The 22,433-nt window shown below is 41.8% G+C and overlaps 1 protein-coding gene and 1 pseudogene across 7 annotated transcripts in view; both read left to right on the top strand.

The window, feature by feature from the left end:
- Nucleotides 1–3,733, top strand: part of ppp6r3 (protein phosphatase 6, regulatory subunit 3) — a 54,182-nt gene extending 50,449 nt beyond the window's left edge. For all 6 annotated transcript variants that reach the window (XM_080736524.1, XM_080736522.1, XM_080736521.1 and 3 more), the window contains exons 24-25: nucleotides 667–741; nucleotides 1,623–3,733. In XM_080736524.1, the coding sequence (XP_080592650.1) occupies nucleotides 667–741; nucleotides 1,623–1,674 (127 nt within the window). In that variant the 3' untranslated portion in view covers nucleotides 1,675–3,733. The remainder of the gene's footprint in view (nucleotides 1–666; nucleotides 742–1,622) is intronic.
- A 1,735-nt stretch (nucleotides 3,734–5,468) lies between these two features.
- On the top strand, nucleotides 5,469–11,637 carry LOC308294512 (pyrin-like; annotated as a pseudogene). The gene is made up of 2 exons: nucleotides 5,469–5,505; nucleotides 10,615–11,637. The product of its transcript is annotated as a pyrin-like (transcript).
- The last annotated feature ends 10,796 nt before the right edge of the window (nucleotides 11,638–22,433 follow it).

Raw genomic sequence — 22,433 nt, 5'->3', positions numbered from 1 at the left:
TGTATAACACTTAATTACCGTGATACATCACCCCTGTGCAGAGAGTGACACTAAGGCTTGCCCACCTGCCCCCGGCAGGTAAATAAAACTTTCGGGCAGGTGAAGTTTGCTTTCAGGTTGCCCGACCGGACAAGACGCAACCGTCTATAAATACAACACCATATATCTGTCTAAACACCTGAACGTGGCCAGAGTGCTCTGTCTTCTGTCTGTGGAATGTAAAATAATAGCTCTGTTTACCTATAATGTGCTGTTTTTACTGTTGCTACACTTATAAATGTAAAATAACTAGTGTGAAACCATAGACATATTCAATCATAGCTATGTAGATATTTGGATTTGGAAGTAAAATCTTACCTATCATTTTATAATGGACGATTTAATTTTTAGGCAAGTGGGCATGACCTTTGGGCAAGTAGAACATGACCTGTACTTGCCCGACTGGCAAGTGCCTCTGAGACCTTAGTGTCAACCCCTGCCTGTGGATTCCTGTCTCAGTATTCTTTCTCTCTTCATAACTATATAACACCTACTTTAGAAGTAATAAGGTAACATTATAAAGATGTGTGTATAAAATACAAAGAGCACATTGTGGTGACACAAATGAGCATGACGAAGATTATTTATTTATCGTGTTTATTCATCTTATCTTTTACTTTGTACAAGCAACGAGAAGTGTCGGTCCCCTACAGAAGTTCCTAACGGACCTCTCGAGGAACAGTCTGCAATGGAGGAGGCCAAGTAGGTTGTTTTCTTATGCACACAGTTGATGTATGACCTTCCTTGGGCAGTGTTTTAAAGACATAAACATAACTAAATCATGATTGAAAACAATATTTGGTATGTGTTGAGTTAGGATGATAATTATATTCTTTGAGACGCGAAGAGCGAAATCGGCTGAGGTTTTTACCAAAGCCACGCCCCTCGTGGCTTGGGAGCAACGAATCGGAGCACAACGGTGAAGGCTGAAAGTCGTGGGGACGAAGATTTAATATTCTGTCCATATCGTGACATAACTCGGACGGTGATGAGTCGGCTCATGCGACCTTCGCACTGCTCGACATCGACTCGGCGGTGTATCACAGGGCTCATGTTTGCCTGAGACAGTGCGTCTCCATCATGGCTTTTCTAACTATACTTGGCCAAAACGAGAGAAGCACTTCCGCGGTGGGCGTGGCTTAGGTAAAATCCTCAGCCGATATCGCTCCTCGCCTTGAGACGCATACAGGTACTTTTGGGCTTGGCCAAATCCAGAATTACTTAGTAGCTATCGCCATTGGGATTGTGAGACAGAACATCATTTATACTGTAACATTTATACTGTAACATTTCTAGCTCTAATTATATACCTATAGTATTGTTTGCATATAGGGTACGGGCTTGGTATCCTTTGCCTTAAATGTGAAGTATTTCCGAACAGCTCTTATATCATGCTGACGCCTTTGATAAACTGATTTCTTTTGGAAACCATAACTTGGCTGATATGGTGAAAGAATTGTCGGTAACAATGTACTATATTATGAAACCCCAAGACATTATTGGTTTTATCTTCTTGACCTTTTTCTTTTAACCATTATCCTTTCCACCTTTTGTCTTCTCCCCCTTATCTCTCTCTTTATTAGATTGGAGCAGAATGCGTTGTCCTCAGAGACGGCTGTAAACGGCCCGGTGTGAGGCTGGAGCCTTGAGCAAACCAACAGCCAGTTTGTTCCTGCCTAGCAGGGCTCTCCCTCTGGCCAATCAGCCGAGGCCACTGCTCAGAGCTTCACCAATCACACACCACCACCACCACCACCAGGACCAGCAATACTCCCATAGGCTCATCACAGACACAGACAAACAGACAGGTGTACAGTCAGATGCAGAATGAACTGAAAAGAATAAAGAGAAATGAGAGGCATACTCTAATGGATACAGATTTTTTTTTTTTTTTTTTGCATTTGTTTCTATACTATTGTTCTTATGAGGTGATGATCTGTGCGACTGATATCTTGCCACTCAAAGTTAAATAGTAATGTTGCTATAGTTAAAGAAATGATTGTATGAATAAAATATTTTATAAAAAAAAAATGTATACGGAAATGGGAAGATGAATAACAGAAGGATAAGAAATGGAATTTAGTAGATTGGTATATGCTCACTGTGAGTGTTACCCAACTGACCAATAAGCTGTTGTTACTAGGTAAATTGATCCTGTGCAACAGTTGAGATTTAATTTGAGTAAAGGCAAACCACCTACCGAGATGTATAAAATCTTCACCCAGCACTCGTCTGTATCTCTGAGCAAAACAGCTTCTTCTACGAATGAAAACATTTTTAAAAACTTCGAAAAGGTTTATTTTGCCACAGGTATTATTTGTAAATGTTTTTTTTCTCTCTTGTATTCTGCATTGAGCAAGATTTGACAAGCCTTTTTGGTATAGTTTTTAACTTAATTTATTATTAAGGTTAGATTACGGTAATGTTTTGTTACTAAAGAGCCATACCCATGTTTTCTCTTCCCTTCTAGCATGGTGCGTTCAAGAAAGTTTAGATTTATTTCCCCCCATCTCCCTGCTAAAAGGATGCTCCAGAAGAGGAATGTGCTGTCACCAGAGCCTGAACTGTGTGTTTTACCTCTCAGTTCAGCCTCTCTTGACAACAGTGACCTCTCTTTAACAAGTCGGAAATCCTCATTTCTATTTCATCATCGAATGCCTCTTTGGACCACATTTGCGCTTTTATTTACGTTTTGACATTGAAATCCTAATGCAGGCTGAAGATGCACTAGATTTTGTACAGACACTAAGCTGCGAAAGTTTAAATACACCCACGAAGGACAATAGACTTCTCCACAATCACCTGCGGAAGTGAATGCCTGTTGAATAATATTTGTATCTCGTTGTGGATCTGGCTTTGATTCATACCCAAAAAAGCTTAGCTGCATTGTGATTTTAATGTCAGTGGAAATGGGTCATCTCAAGAGTCTGAGAGAGAACCTGTTGCAAATCACAGGCTCCCATCACCAAGAGCTGCCAGCTAGCATGACTGAAGTCACTAGACTGGTTCCTAACAACACAGGACCAAACAAGGATAAGACTGGGCTTACATTTCATTGCGTTGTTACTACCAAAGGGCCAAACGGGGTAGACGGTTTATTTAGTAGCCTGGTTTCCTCCACAGGTCCAAGCCTGGCTAGCCAGGGTTTACTCAGAGGAGTTTCCATGGTATGGCCGAATGGGGCCAACAAACGCTTCTTTGTCATATTGTACCTTAGTCCCTACTTTCTGCTTTTGGTGTAGAGAACTGGTGTGACCTACCCGCAGGGCTACAGTTACAAATGAACAATTAAGAGTTGCCCCTGGCTAGCTGTTCTAAGCTTTGTGCTTCAAAAAGTGTCTATACCTTGCTTTCACTTGCTGTCATGGTTCCGATCTTGTTTTGTCGCGGCGGTTATGGTTCCCTTCTAGCAAACATTCTGCCAAATCAATGCACTTACGTTGCAAAGTGGCAAGAATGGACAAAACCTCAGTTGATTCATTTAATCAGTGGTTTCTCTGGAGGCTTGCAAGGGTCTGTACTCTGCTGTTCCTGTGCCACTCAACCCGAACCTCCTACAATGAGTGTTTGAAGGGATGATGGATATGATTGGCATTGCTCTTAGAACATGCATCAGCCATTGATTCATTCTTTTTTTGTAATAAAAAGATTATCTGTACCAGCATTGGAAAGGGGATAAACTATTTATATTGGTACTACCACATCTTTTTTTTTTGTTGCTCAGATTAATTAAATTTCACCTTGTTAATTGTATCAATTTCTGAAGCGAAGTCTTTGCAGGTGCTTGAAGGACCTTGTCTGATGGGTGTGTTGATTCTCTTCTACAAGACATTGTGTACAGATTTTTCTGTGACCCAACACTCAATCATTTAAAAGTTAGAGCACCTGGGATTATGTCCTGAGATTTTACTACTGGGATTTAATCTGCACATTAATGAAGTTGAATGTCCCTTGAATTTCTCGCAGCAAAAGTAATACAAAGTTATGAAATGTCAGAATTTGGGGAACTACTTCTTCATCCCTAATGTTCAATGTAATTATTGCTGCCTGCATATTGGGATTATTGAATTATTTTATGTCTGTCTCGGAAGTTTTCCTGGGCTCAAACCAACATGTTCAAGTTAAAACTAGTGGGGTTGGTCTGTCATAATTAAGAAGTCGGTTGTAGAGTTGAATAGGGACTTAGAACAGTTCCCTATATATAATGTCTAGCGTGTAGTGTAGGTAGGGTAACTGAATATCATTTAAACAAGTGATATTGATGTATAAAAGCAAAAATCCCACGTAGCATATTGGCTGGTTCATTAAACTGGTAAATGGACATGTGAACAGTACATTGCCGATGTCTACGAATTTATAGGTTAGGAAAGTTGGATTAGGTTTTTAGGCTTAATCTTACTGAGGTTAGGTTTAGGCATAGTTATACTGGGGTTAGGTTTAAGGGTCATTCCCACCGGGCAAGAAAGATAAAATATCGTTCTCAATAAGTGAATGGTAGTGTCCACAGTGGATGCGGGACCGTACCTATGTTCCTCAGGTTCTGTTCCCCACTTACCCCACAAAAGGTTTTATTTTCCCTGCTTGCTCAAAAAAGGAATATGTTCCCCACTTACCGCCACACACCAAAAAAAAAGGTTCTGTTCCCCTCTTATCCAAAAATGCAGGAAAATGGATTTCAAATGATTAATAACAGAAGATAATGTGAAATTAGGAATACTAGTGGGACAGGGGGTACTACTAGGGACATCTGGGCACCATATTTTTGTTACGACTGGGCATCTAGACGAGCGGGCACCAGGACGTGGGCACTCTTACTGATTATCAGTTAAATTGTTATGGTTTGGATATGGCTTTGGGCCTATTATGCTGCGTGTATTATTGTAATGGGTCAGTAGGTAGTAGGTAATTTGCACTTGAGCGAGCAGCACTAACGTTCATGGGCACTTTCATATTTAAGATTATCGAGAGGAGGCGGGTCTTAACTCAATCCTGGTGGGTTTAGGAATCACGCCATTTGGACGAGCGGGGGGATATGGAACCTTTTTGAAGGGGAAGTGGGGAACATAGAACCTGGGCTAGGGAACAGGGAGGACTACCATCCACTTCAATTGAGAAAGATTTTTTAATCCTTATCTTGCCTGTGGCAATGACCCCTTTAGGCATAGTTAGGTTTATGCATAGTTTTACCGAGGTTAAGGTAATAGCTTTAAGCCTAGTCTTACTGAGGTTAGGTTTAGGCATAGTTTTACTGAGGTTAGGTTTAGGCATAATTTTACTAGACCCCCCACTTGGGGGAGTGGTCAGAACACTGAGTCTTCCCTTGACTCAGAACATATCAGGATGAAAGTAGCGTGTGAAATCAGGGATTTGGTGGAGAAGGGGAAGACATAGGCCTACTTTTAACGTTTGAAAAATGATTGTGTCCAAGCATGATCCGTGTGCTGTCGGTTCTACACTCCACTACAGGTACAGTCCACTGTGACAAACACTCTGACTGAAGACATTTAGAAGTTTGGATAGGTTAAGGTACATGAAAGTACAGTTCACTGGTACAAGGCCTAAACACTGCAAGAAAGCCCAGAGAGCAGTGACGGCCAGTTATTTATTTCTAAATGTAAATCTTGGTTGTGTGTATTTAATAATACCGTAGCCTACATGTTTTATTTTTTTGGCCACAGTGGGAAACGTTAGATGCATTGCTCAGGACTTGGAGTCGGACTGCAGGTTGTCGCAGATTCCAATCCAGACCACAGTCTTCATGGCTGCAGACTACCTTCAAGTGGATACTGGTCAGTGGTCAGGTGGGCACCTCGATGTAAAATTGGCTATTTTGTCCAAAATGTTAAATATTAAATATTTGAAAATCGTCTTAAGTGAAAGAAAGTAATATAACACGATGTGTTACTTCATTTTATCCTTCAACGTCTTGTTTATGCCCCAAAATACAGGAAAATACAGGTTTGGTAGCAATTGTAGAAATATTAGACCTTATAACTGTAAAATGTTTAAGCATGTAACGATCATGTAATAGGCCTTCTGTATTTTACCTAAGACCATTTTTCAAATATATATATATATTTTTTTTTTACATTTTGGACAAAATAAACCACCTGACCTGTTATAAATTGTTCGTTCACCTACATATAAATACCATACGCATATGGCTAGTCTATCTGAGGGTTTTTATTGCCGTGTCCGTGAGTGTTTGTAAGCGGCTCGTTGGTCTAGGGGTATGATTCTCGCTTTGGGTGCGAGAGGTCCCGGGTTCAAATCCCGGACGAGCCCTTGTTTATTGTTTCACAAAATCCCAATTCCGTATGAGAAGAATACGAGGATCTCGATTACCACGCGAAAAGCTGAAAAGCGCATATTATAGCACAGAGTTCACAGTTTTCTACCAGTCAGAATTTATTGTGGCAACTCATTCCAGCTAAACTCTAGCTTTTATCTCATCTGACATGATGAGATAAATAAAGAAACGCCTAACATATTATTCACTATCTTGAAATTAAACTGCTCGTATGACCACCAGAGAGCGTTGTTTGACCAAATAAGATCTCAACCTCTAAACTGCCACATCACCAGCTGTTGGAACTTGGAACGTAACGGTACACCAAGCTGCAAGGACAGGGCAGATAGCGAATCAAATCAGTGTTGTAGCCAGGCTCGTTGGTCTAGGGGTATGATTCTCGCTTAGGGTGCGAGAGGTCCCGGGTTCAAATCCCGGACGAGCCCATCTTTTGATTACATAATATGCCCCATGAGGAACCATAGGTAGGCTAATCTAATGACTCAACTTCAACTCTGTTGTCTACATTGCATTCTCTTCACAGATGAGTAAGCCTGGCTATACAAGGTTGTATTGCATCTGGGAAAATGTTACAGTAGGCCTACCTCTATCATCGTAAAGTATTATATCATTGCTCCCAATTTTCTTTAGACAGCAATGAGAAGGTCATCTAATAATTAAGCAACATTTTGATTGAACACCAAGGTCAGAGATCATCTCAAGACATATCAGGTTGTCCACATGACCATTCATCAAACCTGTGACTTCACTCTGTAGTTATAAGCAGTGATGGAATAAGTATCAAGTAAAAGTATCAAAAGTAAAACTCTGCTATTCCAAATTGACTTGAGTAAAAGTATGAAAGTAGGTTATTGGCATCAAAATATATTTAAAATACTCACAAAGTGATTTTTTTTCCTCCAAGTTCTCAAAATTTAATTAAACATCTTTTGAGAATAGCAGATCAAGTCATTGCGTTCGAGTCCAAGTATTGTCTTTATTTTTTCAAGTATGTCTAAAGTCATCAAATTTCAGACTCGAATCCAAGTCAAGTCTCAAGTCCAAATCTCAAGTCCACACCTCTGCTAGACTTCACAAGCCTTGTGACACAAGGTCTTGGCTTTAATTCTTTCTATTGAAGGTACATGCTGAGAACAACAGGTGGTGCCATAGTCTAACTTTTTATTCAAGCGTTATGACAATCTGCAGTTTTGAATAGTACAACCATGCCTAAAGGTTAGTATGTCTACATCTCACCAATAAATGCTGACATCTCATATTACTGACATCAGACCTACTCACTTTATCGTTTTGACCAAAATACTAAGATTGCCAAAACAAGCCAAAAAGCTTTTTTGAGGTGTTACTGTTGATCCTTATAGTTGACCTTGTACAAGTGAACTGAACTGTCATGAAACTGTACTTTTTCCTATGCAAACTTGAAACTTCTAATAGTCTTCTTCAATCAATCAATCTACTTGTACTTTTTGTAATTTCATCTCAATCCTTATTGAAAGGGGGGGGGGGGGGCACTCCTAAGAGGTTTTGGCGGTTAATTTAATTTAGTTTATTTAGACTGCATATAAATCACAACTCAAACAAACATGCTGGTTAAAACAAAAGAAGATAAAATACAATAAAGTCCAGGACTTGTTTCATTCCAATGCGGTCTCTCAAACAAACAAGGTGGGCATTTCCATTGCGGGCTCTCTCAAACAAACAAGGTGGGCACATGTGTATGGCTATATAACTGTAATAAATACATCCACCGGTTTTACATAACAAAGTAGCCTACAATTTGACATTGTATAAAGAAATTAAACATATTCTTACTCACACATTATCATCACCTTATGTACTAACTAGGCCAATGTTTTGTTGACAAAATTGAGGCAGGCTAAAACAGAGAGGGCACAGTTGTACGCCACACAGACGAGATGTTCCACGTCACTTCCAAAAGGCTTTATGAAAGGCAGATGGATCACTCATCACTGACATTGCATAAGGTAAGGCTGACAAAAAGCACTGGCACGGATCCAACCGGTGTTGTGTTGTTGAAGTCTTTGAAGTAATCACACCTCATGAGACTGGCTACTAATAGAGTTTCTTTGATCAGTGATTCTTTTGAACGCCAGCCCTGGTTTGAGAAATGCTGCCAACGTATGCCCCACACAGTGAGTGGCATGATGGCATCTGATTGTAATCTGATGAGAGTTCATACTTTTATTGAACCTTTAACAGATATTTCAGTTTTATTTAACATAGATGGGAGGTGACATGATACCGCACTATATACAATAGTATTGTGCATTTCACTTTTCCTACTGAGTATAGCGACTGTACTATATAGGCAAAGTTAAAAAACGAACAAACAATTTTTGGAGTGGATAATGTTTTAGTAAAGTCATTTTAATATGTTTCAGTTCACAGATGGTAGCTACAAACTGGATTTATTTTTGTTTTGGTTTAAATCTAACATTAAGAACGGATTTGTTTTCAATTGATGGATTCTTATTAGAGCTTGAAGACCCAGCCCTGCTAGGGCCAAATTCGGCCCTGGCAAAGCTTTCTTGTGGTCCCTGGAAAACATTACCTATTCCAATGTAAACAATAAATAATAATAATAACAAATTATTGGATGGTTGGTTGTACAGGATGACCATTTTCGGCAATTCATTTTTTCATCATGGAGCTGGGTAGCTTGACAACATACTAGAGCTCAACAGATGAGTTCTGAGTGCAGTTCATCCATCCATTTGAAACTGGGTCTTGAGTAGCCTCATAAATCAGCCTCTTCCGGAAATTACATTTGCTTTAAAGGGAATGAAAATGTAGTCTTGAATGGATGTTTCATTCAAATAACCTTTCATTCAAACAAACATGTAAACACTTAACCTTGCCAGTGTAGCACCCCACAGTTAGTATCAGCCATGAACCAGCGACAACAGCCCTGCTAATCGGGCTCAACCCTATTAGCACGACTGGTTGTGCGTTGGACTGGCGAGTGGGAGTCCCGGGTTCAATCCCCGCTTCCGCGTATCACTATATCTGGCGTTGTCGGCAGGATGAAGAGCGTGATGCCCTCGTGAGGAGGAACAGTGCCACGTCGTGTGCGGCGGTCTGCGGCGTGATGTGTTAAGCGCGAGGGTGCGCTCCAAAAGACCTGGGGGGTGAATGTAGCACCCCACAGTTAGTACCAGCCATGAACCAGTGACAACAGCCCTGCTGATCGGGCTCAGCCCTATCAGCACGACTGGTTGTGCGTTGGACTGGCGAGTGGGAGTTTCGGGTTCAATCCCCGCTTCCGCGTATCACTACACCAGCCTACCTCAAATACTCTTCCCACAAAGCCGCTTCCATGCCAATGACCCATGCAGAACATACTGAAATATCTACTTCCTCTTTTGTTAATATCAACATTTAAACCTGTGCTCTATAAAGGACTGGCACACAAAACATCAAAATGCATGAATGTAGTATGAAGGAGGCCCTAATAAGTTACCATATATTCTGTTGTCACAGTCTTATGGCCCACGACTTCAAGTGATTTTACATTTGTGGCCCCTTCCTTCTCTAGCTGAATACCCCTGCAGTACTCCATACTTACAGTAGCCTACGATTGATCTGCTCTATGAATTGATTGATTGATTGAATACTTTATTAGTCGGGCAGATTTTCAGGTGTAAAAAGTGGGTGAAAGTCTTTGTTGTACAAGCTCCATCTCTGCAGTTTCAAGAAAGGCGGAATGAGAGAGAGAAATAAGAGAAACAGTAAAACGGGTCAGATATCAAGAATATGGGCAGTATGAAATATAAGGTGGTTAAAAATAACAGTGGGATGAGGCAGTTAAGATAGCAGCAGATGTAATAGATACAGTATGTACAGTACATAAGGTGCATAGTTTAAGGATATAAAAACAAATTGGCAGTTATAAAGCAGTAGATGTCTTGACTGCGACCAGTCGCGGCTCCAGGGAAAAAATAACAGGGGGGCCTTACATTTTCCAAAGGGGGCACTTTATTTTTCAACACACCCCTATATATAGCAAGCAGATTTTTTGCGGCGTTTTGAGCCACGCTAGTAATGTCCATTACAAGTTTTTTGGGGCGCCCGATGGAGGGGAAAAATGTGTTCCTTCCACTTGCTATGTCCAACGAGGGAAACTCCCCCGTCTGGTGAAAAGAAGAAGCGGCTTGGACTCGTCCTGCATAGAAGGAAGCATGAGGTCAGGCCGTTGCTCTGCCCAGATCAAATCAAATCACATCAGATTGTATCTCTGAAAGAAGCGTTTGAAGAAAAGAAGGCTGAGCTGGGAAAGACAGAGGCTGAAGTCCAGCAGATGATCCAGGAGAGACAAGTGAAGATTCAGGAGGTCCAACACTCAGTACAGCTCAGTAAGAAAGATGCAGACAGAGAGATAGCAGACGGTGTGCAGGTCTTCACTGCTCTGATCAGCTGTATTGAGAGAAGCCAGGCTGAGCTCATTGATGCGATTGAAGAGAAGCAGAAAACAACAGAGAAACAGGCTGAAGGCTTCATTAAAGATCTGCAACAGGAAATCACTGAGTTAAAGAAGAGAAGCTCTGAGCTGAAGCAGCTCTCACACACTGAAGACCACCTCCACCTCCTCCAGAACTTCACATCCATCAACACCCCTCCACCCACCAAGGACTGGACAAAGGTCAATGTCCATCAGTCTTCATATGAGGGGACTGTGAGGACAGCTGTGGCTCAGCTGAAGAAGACACTCAGTCAAGAGATGGAGAAGAACCTGTATGATGATGAGCTGAGGCGGATCCAGCAATATGAGGTGGATGTGACTCTGGACCCTGATACAGCACACTGTGAACTCATCCTGTCTGAGGATGACAAAGAGAGATTCTCTCAACGTCTCAGTGTCTTAGGAAAACAACACTTCTCCTCAGGGAGGTTTTACTATGAGGTTCAGGTTAAAGGGAAGACTGGGTGGGGTTTAGCAGTGGTCCGAGAGTCCATCAACAGGAAGGGATCAATCACAGCGAAACCCAACAATGGTTGCTGGTTTATAGGGTTGAGGAATGAAAATGAGTACACGGCTGCTGCCAGTCCTGATGTCCTCCTCCCTGTAAGAGAGGAGCTCCAGAAAGTGGGAGTGTTTGTGGATTATGGGTCTGGTCTCCTTTTATGATGTGGAGGCCAGAGTTCATCTCTACTCTTTCACTGGCTGCACCTTCACTGAGAAACTCTTTCCATTCTTCAGTCCTCATCCTTATAATGATGGTAAAAACGCAGCTCCTCTGATCATCTCTCCTGTCAATCACACTGATTAGACACAATTTAATCTTTAGTTTAAAATGAAATTTCCACAAAGACAACAAATGTATATGGACGGGCTGATTTATATGTTTATGTTTCATTAACAGTCATCAAGCCATTTAACTGTTGATCCTAACAGATGGATTCTGCTGGCAGTGTTGGAAAGTAACTAAGTACATATACTTAAATACTGTAGGCTACTACAGAACAAGTGTGATGAGATACTTTTACTTCACTTTTTGAGTATTTCATACATCATTTCTCTCTCTCTCTCTCTCTCTCTCTCTCTCTCTCTCTCTCTCTCTCTCTCTCTCTCTCTCTCTATACTGTATATATATATATATATATTTATATATATATATAATTTTATAATAATCACAATGAACATAATTAACACCTGTAAAACATCTTAAAATAATGGTGGGGTAGGGTACTACTGGCCAACCTTGACTGGGGGGGTCACAAAGTCTAATCTGGGTGGGCATTGCCCCCCAATGCCCCCCTGTGGAGCCGCCTATTACTGCGACCCATGGATGCCACGTGCATATACAGTAACAACAAATGTCCATTTGTTATTTGTCTGGATTATTGGTCGCTATACTATACCGAGGAGAACAAAATCACTGTTGCTTGACATCATTGTGCTGATAAATAGGCTGAGGACAGAGAAGACTGGCAGTGCTGCTACTGTGACACCCTGTTGATGCAAAAGCATGTGATTATCCTCGGTGCGTAGAGTGGATGGCAAGAAGTACAAAAGTCTAATATTCAGGCTCCTGCTAATTTAGGTCAGGAAGATTACAAATATGTGTTGGGTTTTTCAGGGGCACTCTGATACAAAAAATAATGATTTGGATCACATTTAAGTCCTGCTTCAGGGTAAGAGTGAGCCATGTGCTTTGGAACAATGTTTTTAATTGTTTTCTTTTCAGCTTGCCTGGGAGTTCCCAAAGGAGGCATACCAGGTTGTGTACTGGCCTGCATAATCCATAATCTATATTCTATCAGAATGAAGCCTAATTTATATTTCTGCACGTCCTGAGGACGGATCCCCACTATCATACCTCACATACATTTGAACATCAACATAATGGAGCCGTTTGAGAGAGACTTGTTAAGTAATTGAGGCATTATTGGCAATTGCATGATCCTATATCCAAGTTCACAAACAAACAAGAAAAAAACAGCTATGACTGCCAATTTGTGGCGACGCTTGAGAGCAATGTTGGGGATTGGATTTGGCAGTGGTGAAATTTATGAGAACAATCCATAAAATAAAGTACATCTAAAAACAGTTGGAGAGCGGGGGATGGAAAGCTCCCAGCATTTATCTTGTGTTGCCATACATAAATGCACCGGACTGTTTGCTAATACTAGTGTGCATAGTTGAAATTACACATCTTGAAGCATCGTCTCCAAGAACTGACCTGTCTGCTCCTAAAAATAAAGCTTTTACATGCTTCTTCTTACCTTTGCCATAGGTCTTTATATTGGGTCTGAGGTAGCTTTAGGTCTGAGGTTATTCAAGTTTACCGAATGCACTGGAGTCGAGCATTTGTCACTATTTTTTGAGCTTGTACAAACCATGTTTCCTGCCTCCTCATTGATGAAACTCTCCAATAGAAGCCTCTGATCCATATAGTAATCTCAGAACTGTCAGCTCTGCATGATAAGATATCTTGGGCTTTACCAAAAGCTGCTTTGAATCAAGCTCAAGCTTTACATTTTTTTGGGGGCTAATTTGTTTAATCATGCTACTCTTTTAGGCTTTGTTATCTATATTAGGATTCGTATCAACTGTGCTACAATTTAAAAAATGTTGTTAGTTATAACTTGGGATTAAAGGACACTGTTATTCTCATTCATGTGATGGTGAGAAAAGCACAGACTGCAGGGAAACCAGTGGTAGTTTGTTAAAATATATTCCGATCATAAATTTCAGTGCAAAATAATAGCTTTCACACAGATATACAAAATGTTACAATTCAAGTTATTTTCTTACTATACTGATGGGTTTATATTATAGCTTCAGACTGATTAAGATTCTTCCGTCTACTAACTAGATTGACTCTTAATCAGCAAGCGCCATTCCCACCAGGCAAGATAAAGATAAAACATATCTTTCTCAATTGAAGTGGATGGGAGTGGATGGTAGCGTCCAGTGTGGACACTCCCATCCACTTCAATTGAGAACAATATTCTTTTGAGCGGTGGTCACGCCGCTCCTATACGTGGCCGTGTGTGTAGAGGTACGTGTATGTGGGTGCGTCCGTATGTGTGTATGTGGGTGGGTGCGTCCGTATGTAGCCTCAAGCCTGTGTAGTACCTTTTCTGACCACACATGTTAAGGGAGGGGCGCTGTTTTCACGCCAGGCCAGACCAGGCACACACACACACACACACGCACACACACACACACACACAGGGGGGAAGGGGGGAGGGGGGGGGGGTTGGTGGGTAAACCACCGCTCAGTTCACACGGGTGTGATTTTTTTATCTTTATCTTTATCTTGCCCGGGGGAAATGACCCTTAAGAGTCAATCTATCTTACCTGATGCCAAAGTAACAGGTAACATTAGACTCTAATCTTACCTCCGAATGGACAATTACTGTTTAAAGTGACCTTGTGCCATAAATGCAGACACAGTGATAGCCACAGCTCTGATCCATAGTGTTGGAAGGAGTTCTCCTTAACGCTATGTCACCTTCCGCACTCACAGCCCCTCTAGCCAGGCTGCTCAGCCTCTGATGTTTAGTAAAGAAATACTAAAATACACTTTCGCTACTCATTTTTAAGATGTTGAAAGGAAAGCCTAAGGTACAAGGGCCAAAAAAGCTTAATTTTCGCTCTGATAGAAACCAATAGGTCATGTGACCGTTCCCACCGTCCACATTTTTTACAATCTATGGTTGAAACTTGAAAGCCTACTTGCCTCCACCTCACATCTAAAATACACTTTTTGTCCAGAAAAGAAAACATTTTTAAAATATTTTAAAAACAAAACAGCCTGCAGGCAAAGTCAGTTTGTACAGCAGTCACAACAAAACAAGTCAGTGGAGCATCAAAGATTGAACCGTGGCCTTGGTTGTTATCAATGCAACAAGCACAGAGTTGACAGTTCTTTCTGAGGTGATGAATTTCCTCAAGGTATCTCCTTCTGTATTATTCATTTGTTTATCTAACTAAGTTTTTGTGCATAGTTCCCATCTGATAGGATATTTTTGAGCGGTGCTAACCGCTCCTATAGACCGCTTTTTTACCAAAACTATGATGTCACAAATGATGATGACATGAGTTCGCTAGACCAATGAAACACTTCGATTCTGTTGATCTGATGTCATAGTCACAGAGGCACCCGATTGGTTAACCCTGATTTAGAACGCGTTTAGGCCGCGTAAAATACGTCATAACGCGTTTAGGCCGCGTAAAATACGTCATAACGCGCTTAGGCCGCGTAAAATACGTCATAAAAAAATTATTGAGCGGTGCTAACCTTGAATTTCAAAATTGTATTAGATGAATATCACTTATAAGCGATAAAATAACCACACTTTTAGACAGACTGTGGAAAATCTTACAGGTTATAAATGATAGGCAGCTAATACAAGTTTAAAATACAAATGAACAGACTTTGAAAAACTAAAATATTCATCTTCTGGCCTCTTCTCGCCTCTCTGGAGGCCTCTCTGGAGGTAAATAAGGTCACTTATCATTACACTACGACACTCTTACAAGTTACAATCCGTAGCTTGGTCAACTAACTGATGAGAAATGACGATAAAGACTTATATAGTCTGAGCAGACCTCTAGACTGACATCATACACAACAAAAACAATATTGCCATGCATGCCTATCAACACTGATTCGTGCAGGAAATAGTTTGCACCGCTCACTTCGCACGGGTGCGATTTTTTATATTTACTAGTTGTGGGCTCGCCTGGAAGGCGAGCACACGTATGTTATCTTCATTATTTATATACTATACTATACTAGTCAGTATCTCCTCAAAACTTTGGCGCGATTCATCTCTTAAACGCTTACACCTTTCAACACCATTCAAATTTTTATGTGTTCAGCTTACTGAGGACACGTGTGCTTGTATTCTTGGTTTTGAAATGTTTTGTAGTATAAATATAAAAAAATAAAAATGTTTAACTTTAAGCACCCAATGCATTTCCAATGGGTTTAGTGAGTGGGGACAGAGTGGAGAGAAGGATAATAGACCCATGTTTATGTTAAGGCTCGGTGGCTGCAGTGTTCACACTTCAGATATGCTATCTATATCATTGCGTTCACACAGGTCTGCTCTCTGATTTGATCCAAATATCTAAGCTTTGTGATGTATATATTCTGAGTTACAACTACAAATATCTATAAATGTCCCTCTCCACTCTACTGATTGAGACAGCTGTGATTAAAGGCCTGTCTGTCATTGGCTGTTCTGTGGTGCTGCAAAGTAACCAAGTACATTTACTCAAGTATATACAAGTACTTGTACCTACAGTACAATTTTGAGGTACTTTTACTCTACTTTCCATTTTTGTTACATATACTCTACTATAAATACAGCATTTGACAGCCTCAGTTACTTGTTACTTTGCAGATTTTATTATTAATAAAAAACATAGATGGACCACTTAATACTGCTATGAAGTTGATCTACAATGTGCACATGCACGCACGCACGCACGCACGCACACGCACACACACACACACACACACACACACACACACACACACACACAAACACACACACACACACACACACACACACACACACAAACAACTGTTACTGTGTTACTGTGGAGACGTTTGCTTGTATTTGTCTTTGAGACATGTTTTGTAGTGTTTTAGAAATTTTACTTAAAAAGAATAAGGTTTTAGGATCCCGGGCAATGGGATTTACAGTATATATCCTAGAACCCGCAGGGACAATCAGCCGTATTAGTGGTTGTTGTTGGTTTTCAGGGAGATATCACAACCAATGCATTTTCAAATCAGATCCACAAACACAATAAAAGTCATGCTCCACTCCTCAGTCTGGAGTGGCCACATAGAAGAACGCCTTGGTTATAGACATAGTGGAGTAAAAGTACAGTAAGGTTCAGTAGAGTACAGTAAAGTACTGTAAGGTACAGTAAAGTACAATAAAGTACAGTAAAGTACAATAAAGTACAGTAAGGTACAGTGGAGGACAGTAAAGTACAGTAGAGTACAGTAAAGTACAGTAGAGTACAGTAAAGTACAGTATAGTAAGGTACAGTAGAGTACAGTACAGTAAGGTACAGTACGGTACAGTAGAGTACAGTATAGTATAGTACAGTAAGGTACAGTACAGTAAGGTACAGTAGAGTACAGTAAAGTACAGTACAGTAAGGTACAGTACAGTAAGGTACAGTAGAGTACAGTAAAGTACAGTAAGGTACAGTACAGTAGAGTACAGTAAAGTACAGTAAGTTACAGTAGAGTACAGTAAAGTACAGTAAGGTACAGTAAAGTACAAAACAATACAGTAAGGTACAGTAGAGTACAGTAAAGTACAGTAGAGTACAGTAAAGTACAATAAAGTACAGTAAAGTAGAATAAAGTACAGTAAGGTACAGTGGAGTACAGTAAAGTACAGTAGAGTACAGTAAAGTACAGTATAGTAAGGTACAGTAGAGTACAGTACAGTAAGGTACAGTACGGTACAGTAGAGTACAGTATAGTATAGTACAGTAAGTACAGTACAGTAAGGTACAGTAGAGTACAGTAAAGTACATTACAGTAAGGTACAGTACAGTAAGGTACAGTAGAGTACAGTAAAGTACAGTAAGTTACAGTACAGTACAGTACAGTACAGTACAGTACAGTACAGTACAGTAAGGTGCAGTACAGTATAGTAAGGTACAGTACAATACTGTAAGGTACTGTACCTTACAGTACCTTAAAGTATCCTATTTGTTGGGTTGGAAGCGAGCCCACACTGTTTCGAAGGAACAGTATTTCTAGTTAATATCATATCGTTTTTAGGGGCACGGTGGCGCAGTGGTTAGCGCTTCGCCTCACAGCTAGAAGGTCCTGGGTTCGATTCCCGCCGGGGGACGCTGTGGGCACTGGCGGCGTGTTCCTCCTCCGCGTCATCAGCGCCCACACCCTAGGTGGGGTTGGCGATAGGGCCTTTCTGTGTGGAGTTTGCATGTTCTCCCCGTGTCTCCTAGGGTTGATACCCTCACAAAAACATGCACGTAATCCTGGTCTCAATAATGCCTCCCCCTGGCCAGCCGGGGCGCCTGATGGAGGGGAAAAGAACTGGTTGGAATAACGTGTTCCTTCCACGCGCTACGTCCAAACCAGGGAAATCTCCACTGTCAGGTGAAAAGAAGCAACTTGGACTCCTCATGCATAGAAGGAAGCATGAGGTTAGTCCGTTGCCGAGGGAGAGCAGAGCCCAGGATTACATAGGCAATTGGCACTGGGTGAAAAAATGGGTTACAAAATTGTGGGATAAAAATTTAGTAATATCATATCGTTTTTATTGATTGTGACCAAAGGTCGCAGTATACCATGAGAAATGTCGCAGCTTGTCCATCCGTCCTTCAGTCAGTCCTTCAGTCACTGCAGGAAGTGATGTCACGTGACATCACCTCAGCAAAGATCAAACCCTGGATATCCATACTGTGTCAGTCAGTCAGTCAGTACACATTTTCACAGTCTAAAATATTTAATGTAAAATTCCATGGGTATCCCTTTTATGCCCATATATGAAGATCCCTGATGTCATTGATACTGTATATATCACTGGTAAATATATTGCCATGCACTTAGTGAGGGGATTTAAGGGAGCAAATAAGGGAACTAATTTCGTGCAATTTTGACTTAAAGCGCGAAATTTTGCACAGATGTAGCCCAGGGCTTGCTCTAATGATTTAGCTAGGGCGCCCGAGTCGGCGACCTTCGGGGTCACCACAGCACCAACAAAACTCTGAAAAGTGATGACTCATCACTTTTCATCACTAAAGTCGATGGGAGCCAAACTTGATTTGGCCGCTGTGGCGACCCCGATTGTTGCAGACCCGGGCGCCCTAGCTAAATCATTAGAGCATGCCCTGAGCTACATCTGTGCACAATTTTGAACTTTTAGACTGATTAGCACGAGAAAAAAAAAACCCTAAGGCCTCCGACTAACATGAAAACGCACCCATACGTGTATTGTTTTCTGAGGCCATTTCTAGCCCACAGAATGTTTTTTGTGCAAAACAAATGCCTGCAATGGATTCAGCATGATGACAAACCCCTAGTTAGACCCCTTAGATCCTCCTTAAATACCCAGAAAAGTAATTCTGGGTATTTTCCTCCTGTATAGAAAGTCAATGGGAGCCCAACTTGATTTGGCTGCTGTGGCGACCCCGAAGGTCGCAGACTCGGGCGCCCTAGCTAAATCATTAGAGCAAGCCCTGGGCTACATCTGTGCAAAATTTCGCGCTTTAAGTCAAAATTGCACGAAATTAGCATTTGCTCCCTTAAATCCCCTCACTAACTGGTTTTCCATGATTATTCGTATGGCACTGTCTGGACACAACAACCTTGGGTCTGGCTAGTGGAAAGTTACCAGCGAGGATCCTACACAGTCTTGAGAACCAATCAAAGGAGTACACGGTCATATACTGTATTTATATATATGATGTAAAACCACCATTTTGGTTAGAGGAAACTTAGAGGAACGATGAACTTTAGAGGATAGATCTAGGACACACTATGGGTCCTCTATGCCTGTGTTACTGTATGTCTGCCTGTGCCTGATTTTTCCTCTTCAAAGTAAAATCCATTTACACCTTGGTTTCTCTCTCCTGTCTTATTTCCTGGTGAAGTATTTTGGTCTCATATGGGAATAAGAAATGAGTTGTTGTTGTTTACGAGAATTTATTTTATCACCATCGTTATTTCCATAGAAGAAAGAAAGGGAAGAAGAGAGGGGAGGGGGGAAAGGAGATCAAGCAGGAGAAAAACAAAAACAAAGAACAAAATATATTAGTATCTACATATTTACACATGGTACCCGAGATAAAAAATATAAAAAAGTTGCGTGAGCAATGAGCATAGCAGCAGATGTATACTTATACATGATATCGTCACTGTCTGGCCAAAACCTCTTAACTCCATTTTTGAGGTTTTTGATTTTTTTGGCATAAATCAGGGCTATTGAACACCATTTACATCTGAGTGTTGGTTAGAATAATATTGAACCAATGGAAAGTAGTAAAAAGTGCTTGGGACAAAACCTCCTAACTCCAGACTTTCTGCCAAACCAGCTAACTCCACCCAGTTGGCCCTCTCTTTTTTTTCATAAATATGTGCTATTGAACACCCTTTACGTCTGTGTGTTGGTTAAAATAATGTTGAACCAATGAAAAGTAGTAAAAAGCCCTTCGGTCAAAACCTCCTAACTCCACTTGAGCTAATTTTCCCGAAAATGAACATTTTGGAGTTAGGAGGTTTCGGCCCGACAGCAGAGATATACAGTACTGTCTCATGTGTGCCAGCATCTTTTTACATGATTTGTGCCATGATTTGTGCCATATACTGTATAAGGCCCCAGTGTTTTCCTTTGTCTCCTGGGAGTGTGCATGCAAAGGTTTACACCAATCGGTTTAGCAGTGACTGAGAGTGGCTGTATACAGACAGACGGACATTGAACATGTGTAGCAGTAGTGGCTCCGAATCAGAGCCTCTTCCTGATAACCAAAAGCCTAATATGTCCCTTTAGGCTTGTGTTTAAGATGTTGGCTTTCCATGCGGGAGACCAGGCGAACACCCTGGGGAGCAGGGACGTGCTGGCCATTGGGAAAAGCGGGACAACTCCCGAACGGCCGGTTCATTCCCAGCCGGTCCAGGCCGGCCATTAGGGAAACAAATTAAATAAAATGTCGGCCTTCGTTCCATTGTGGGGGCTGGGCGGCCAACAAAGTAAATCGTCACTGTCGGGCAGAAACCGTTGCACAAAAGTAGTGAAAACAGCAGATCTACAAGCACACAGAAATAAGCCAAAGAAATAAGCCCAACAGAAGCAACTACAGTAGGCTATACTACTTTACATTCACATTTGAAAATAGCAGATCAGCAAGCTCACAAATGTGTCACATTGCGACACATTGTGAGCTTGTTGCGACCGTAGGTCGCATTTACCAAAACCTCCACCGGCTGTCCGTGGGTGAGTGAGTCAGTCACACTTTTGCCCTGCTCATATCTCCACAACCGTTGCCCCCATCCATGCCAAATTTTGCACACACACTCCTTGACTGCCAAACTACAACCGCAACCGCAACTACAGCCCCAGGGACCCCAGGTCCCTGGGGGACCCCCAGATGTAAAAAATGACCAAATGTGCTCACACGTCACACGTCACACTTTTTCCCTGCTTATATCTCCGCACCCGTTGACCCGATCCATGCCAGATTTTACACACACACACTCCTTGCCTGCCAAACTACAACCTCCAAGGACCCCCGGCTGGGGGACCCCCAGATGTAAAAAATGACCAAATGTGCAAAAATGACCAAATGACCACCCCAACGGGGCTGCTCACGGGGAATTCCCGGGGACCACCGACTCCTGGTGCTCCAGAACGGATGCAAAAGTGGTGGCGCCCCCAGTGGAGGACCCCCTGCCACTGCAGCGCACATAAAATGCCGTAACTCGGGCTAGGAGCGTCCGGGAGAGCCGCGGCCGGTACCTATTCGTCCGCCAAGGCAACGCGGAGACCCCACCCCTCATTTCTCACATGGCCCTATTCTAGCGCCACCTTCAGGCCGATTTTTAAAACACATTTTTGGACACTGCTCCTACAGTTTTTGCCCTAAAATCACGAATATCACTACACAGCATGTCTACACTCATGTCATCAACATGGATCAGGAAGATTTTGGAAAAACAAATTTTTGCCCTATTTGTGGAGATAAGCCACCTACGGTCGCTTATCTCCCGATTAGGGAGTCTTACTGGTATATTTGCTATTTAAAAAATATTGAGGGAAAACCTTTTTTTGGATATTTTTGAAACATTTTAACAACATAAATCTGTGTGGAGGTCCCTGGCACCACATATTTTCAGATGGGGGTCTGTGACTGTGGACAAATATGTAATCTGGGGTCCTTGATATGAAAAGATTTGGGAACCACTGGTTTAAAAAATATTAGAAAGTAAGCCCAATAAGCAACAATTTTTTTAGAGACACAAATTGCTTATTATAAGCAGACATGGCAACCCAGGTACATTCAGAGCCCAGAGCCTAGAACGCCAACTACTGACACTTTAATGCAAGGACAACAGGAAACCAAATGATGTTTTTCAGGCCAGCTTTTTCAGCCTCCGCCTCTTTCAGGATATGAACAGGAAGCCGGGGGCGGGGCCAGGAATAACGTGAATAGAGAGAGATCTCTCTCTATAGCGCGCAATGAGGGCCTCTCCAACTCTTTTTCCTGGGCTGAATCAGGGGCCCAGCACGTCCCTGCTGGGGAGTATTATGGGCAGTCACCCCCCCCCCCCCCCCCCCCACACACACACACGCACATGCACGCACATGCACGCACACAGAGGGGTAATCTTCGCCTCCCAGCCTGGCAAGACAACGTCAAGACGTCAAAGAAAGGTGTCCAGGAAAGCGGCTTTATGCTTTAGATAATGCAGAGCATTATAAGAGAAGGCTGCACAGTACACTCCAATGGGTTTGTCCCCATAGTGTATGTTCACACCAAGAGAACCATCACTCTAGCCTAGTTTATTTGCACCACACAGTCACAGCAGTCAATGTTTGTCCATCTCTCTCTCTC

The sequence above is a fragment of the Nannobrachium achirus genome (assembly GCF_963921795.1).
Source record: "Nannobrachium achirus genome assembly, chromosome: 11".
NCBI lineage: Eukaryota > Metazoa > Chordata > Actinopteri > Myctophiformes > Myctophidae > Nannobrachium > Nannobrachium achirus.
This window is presented reverse-complemented; position numbering and strand designations above follow the sequence as displayed.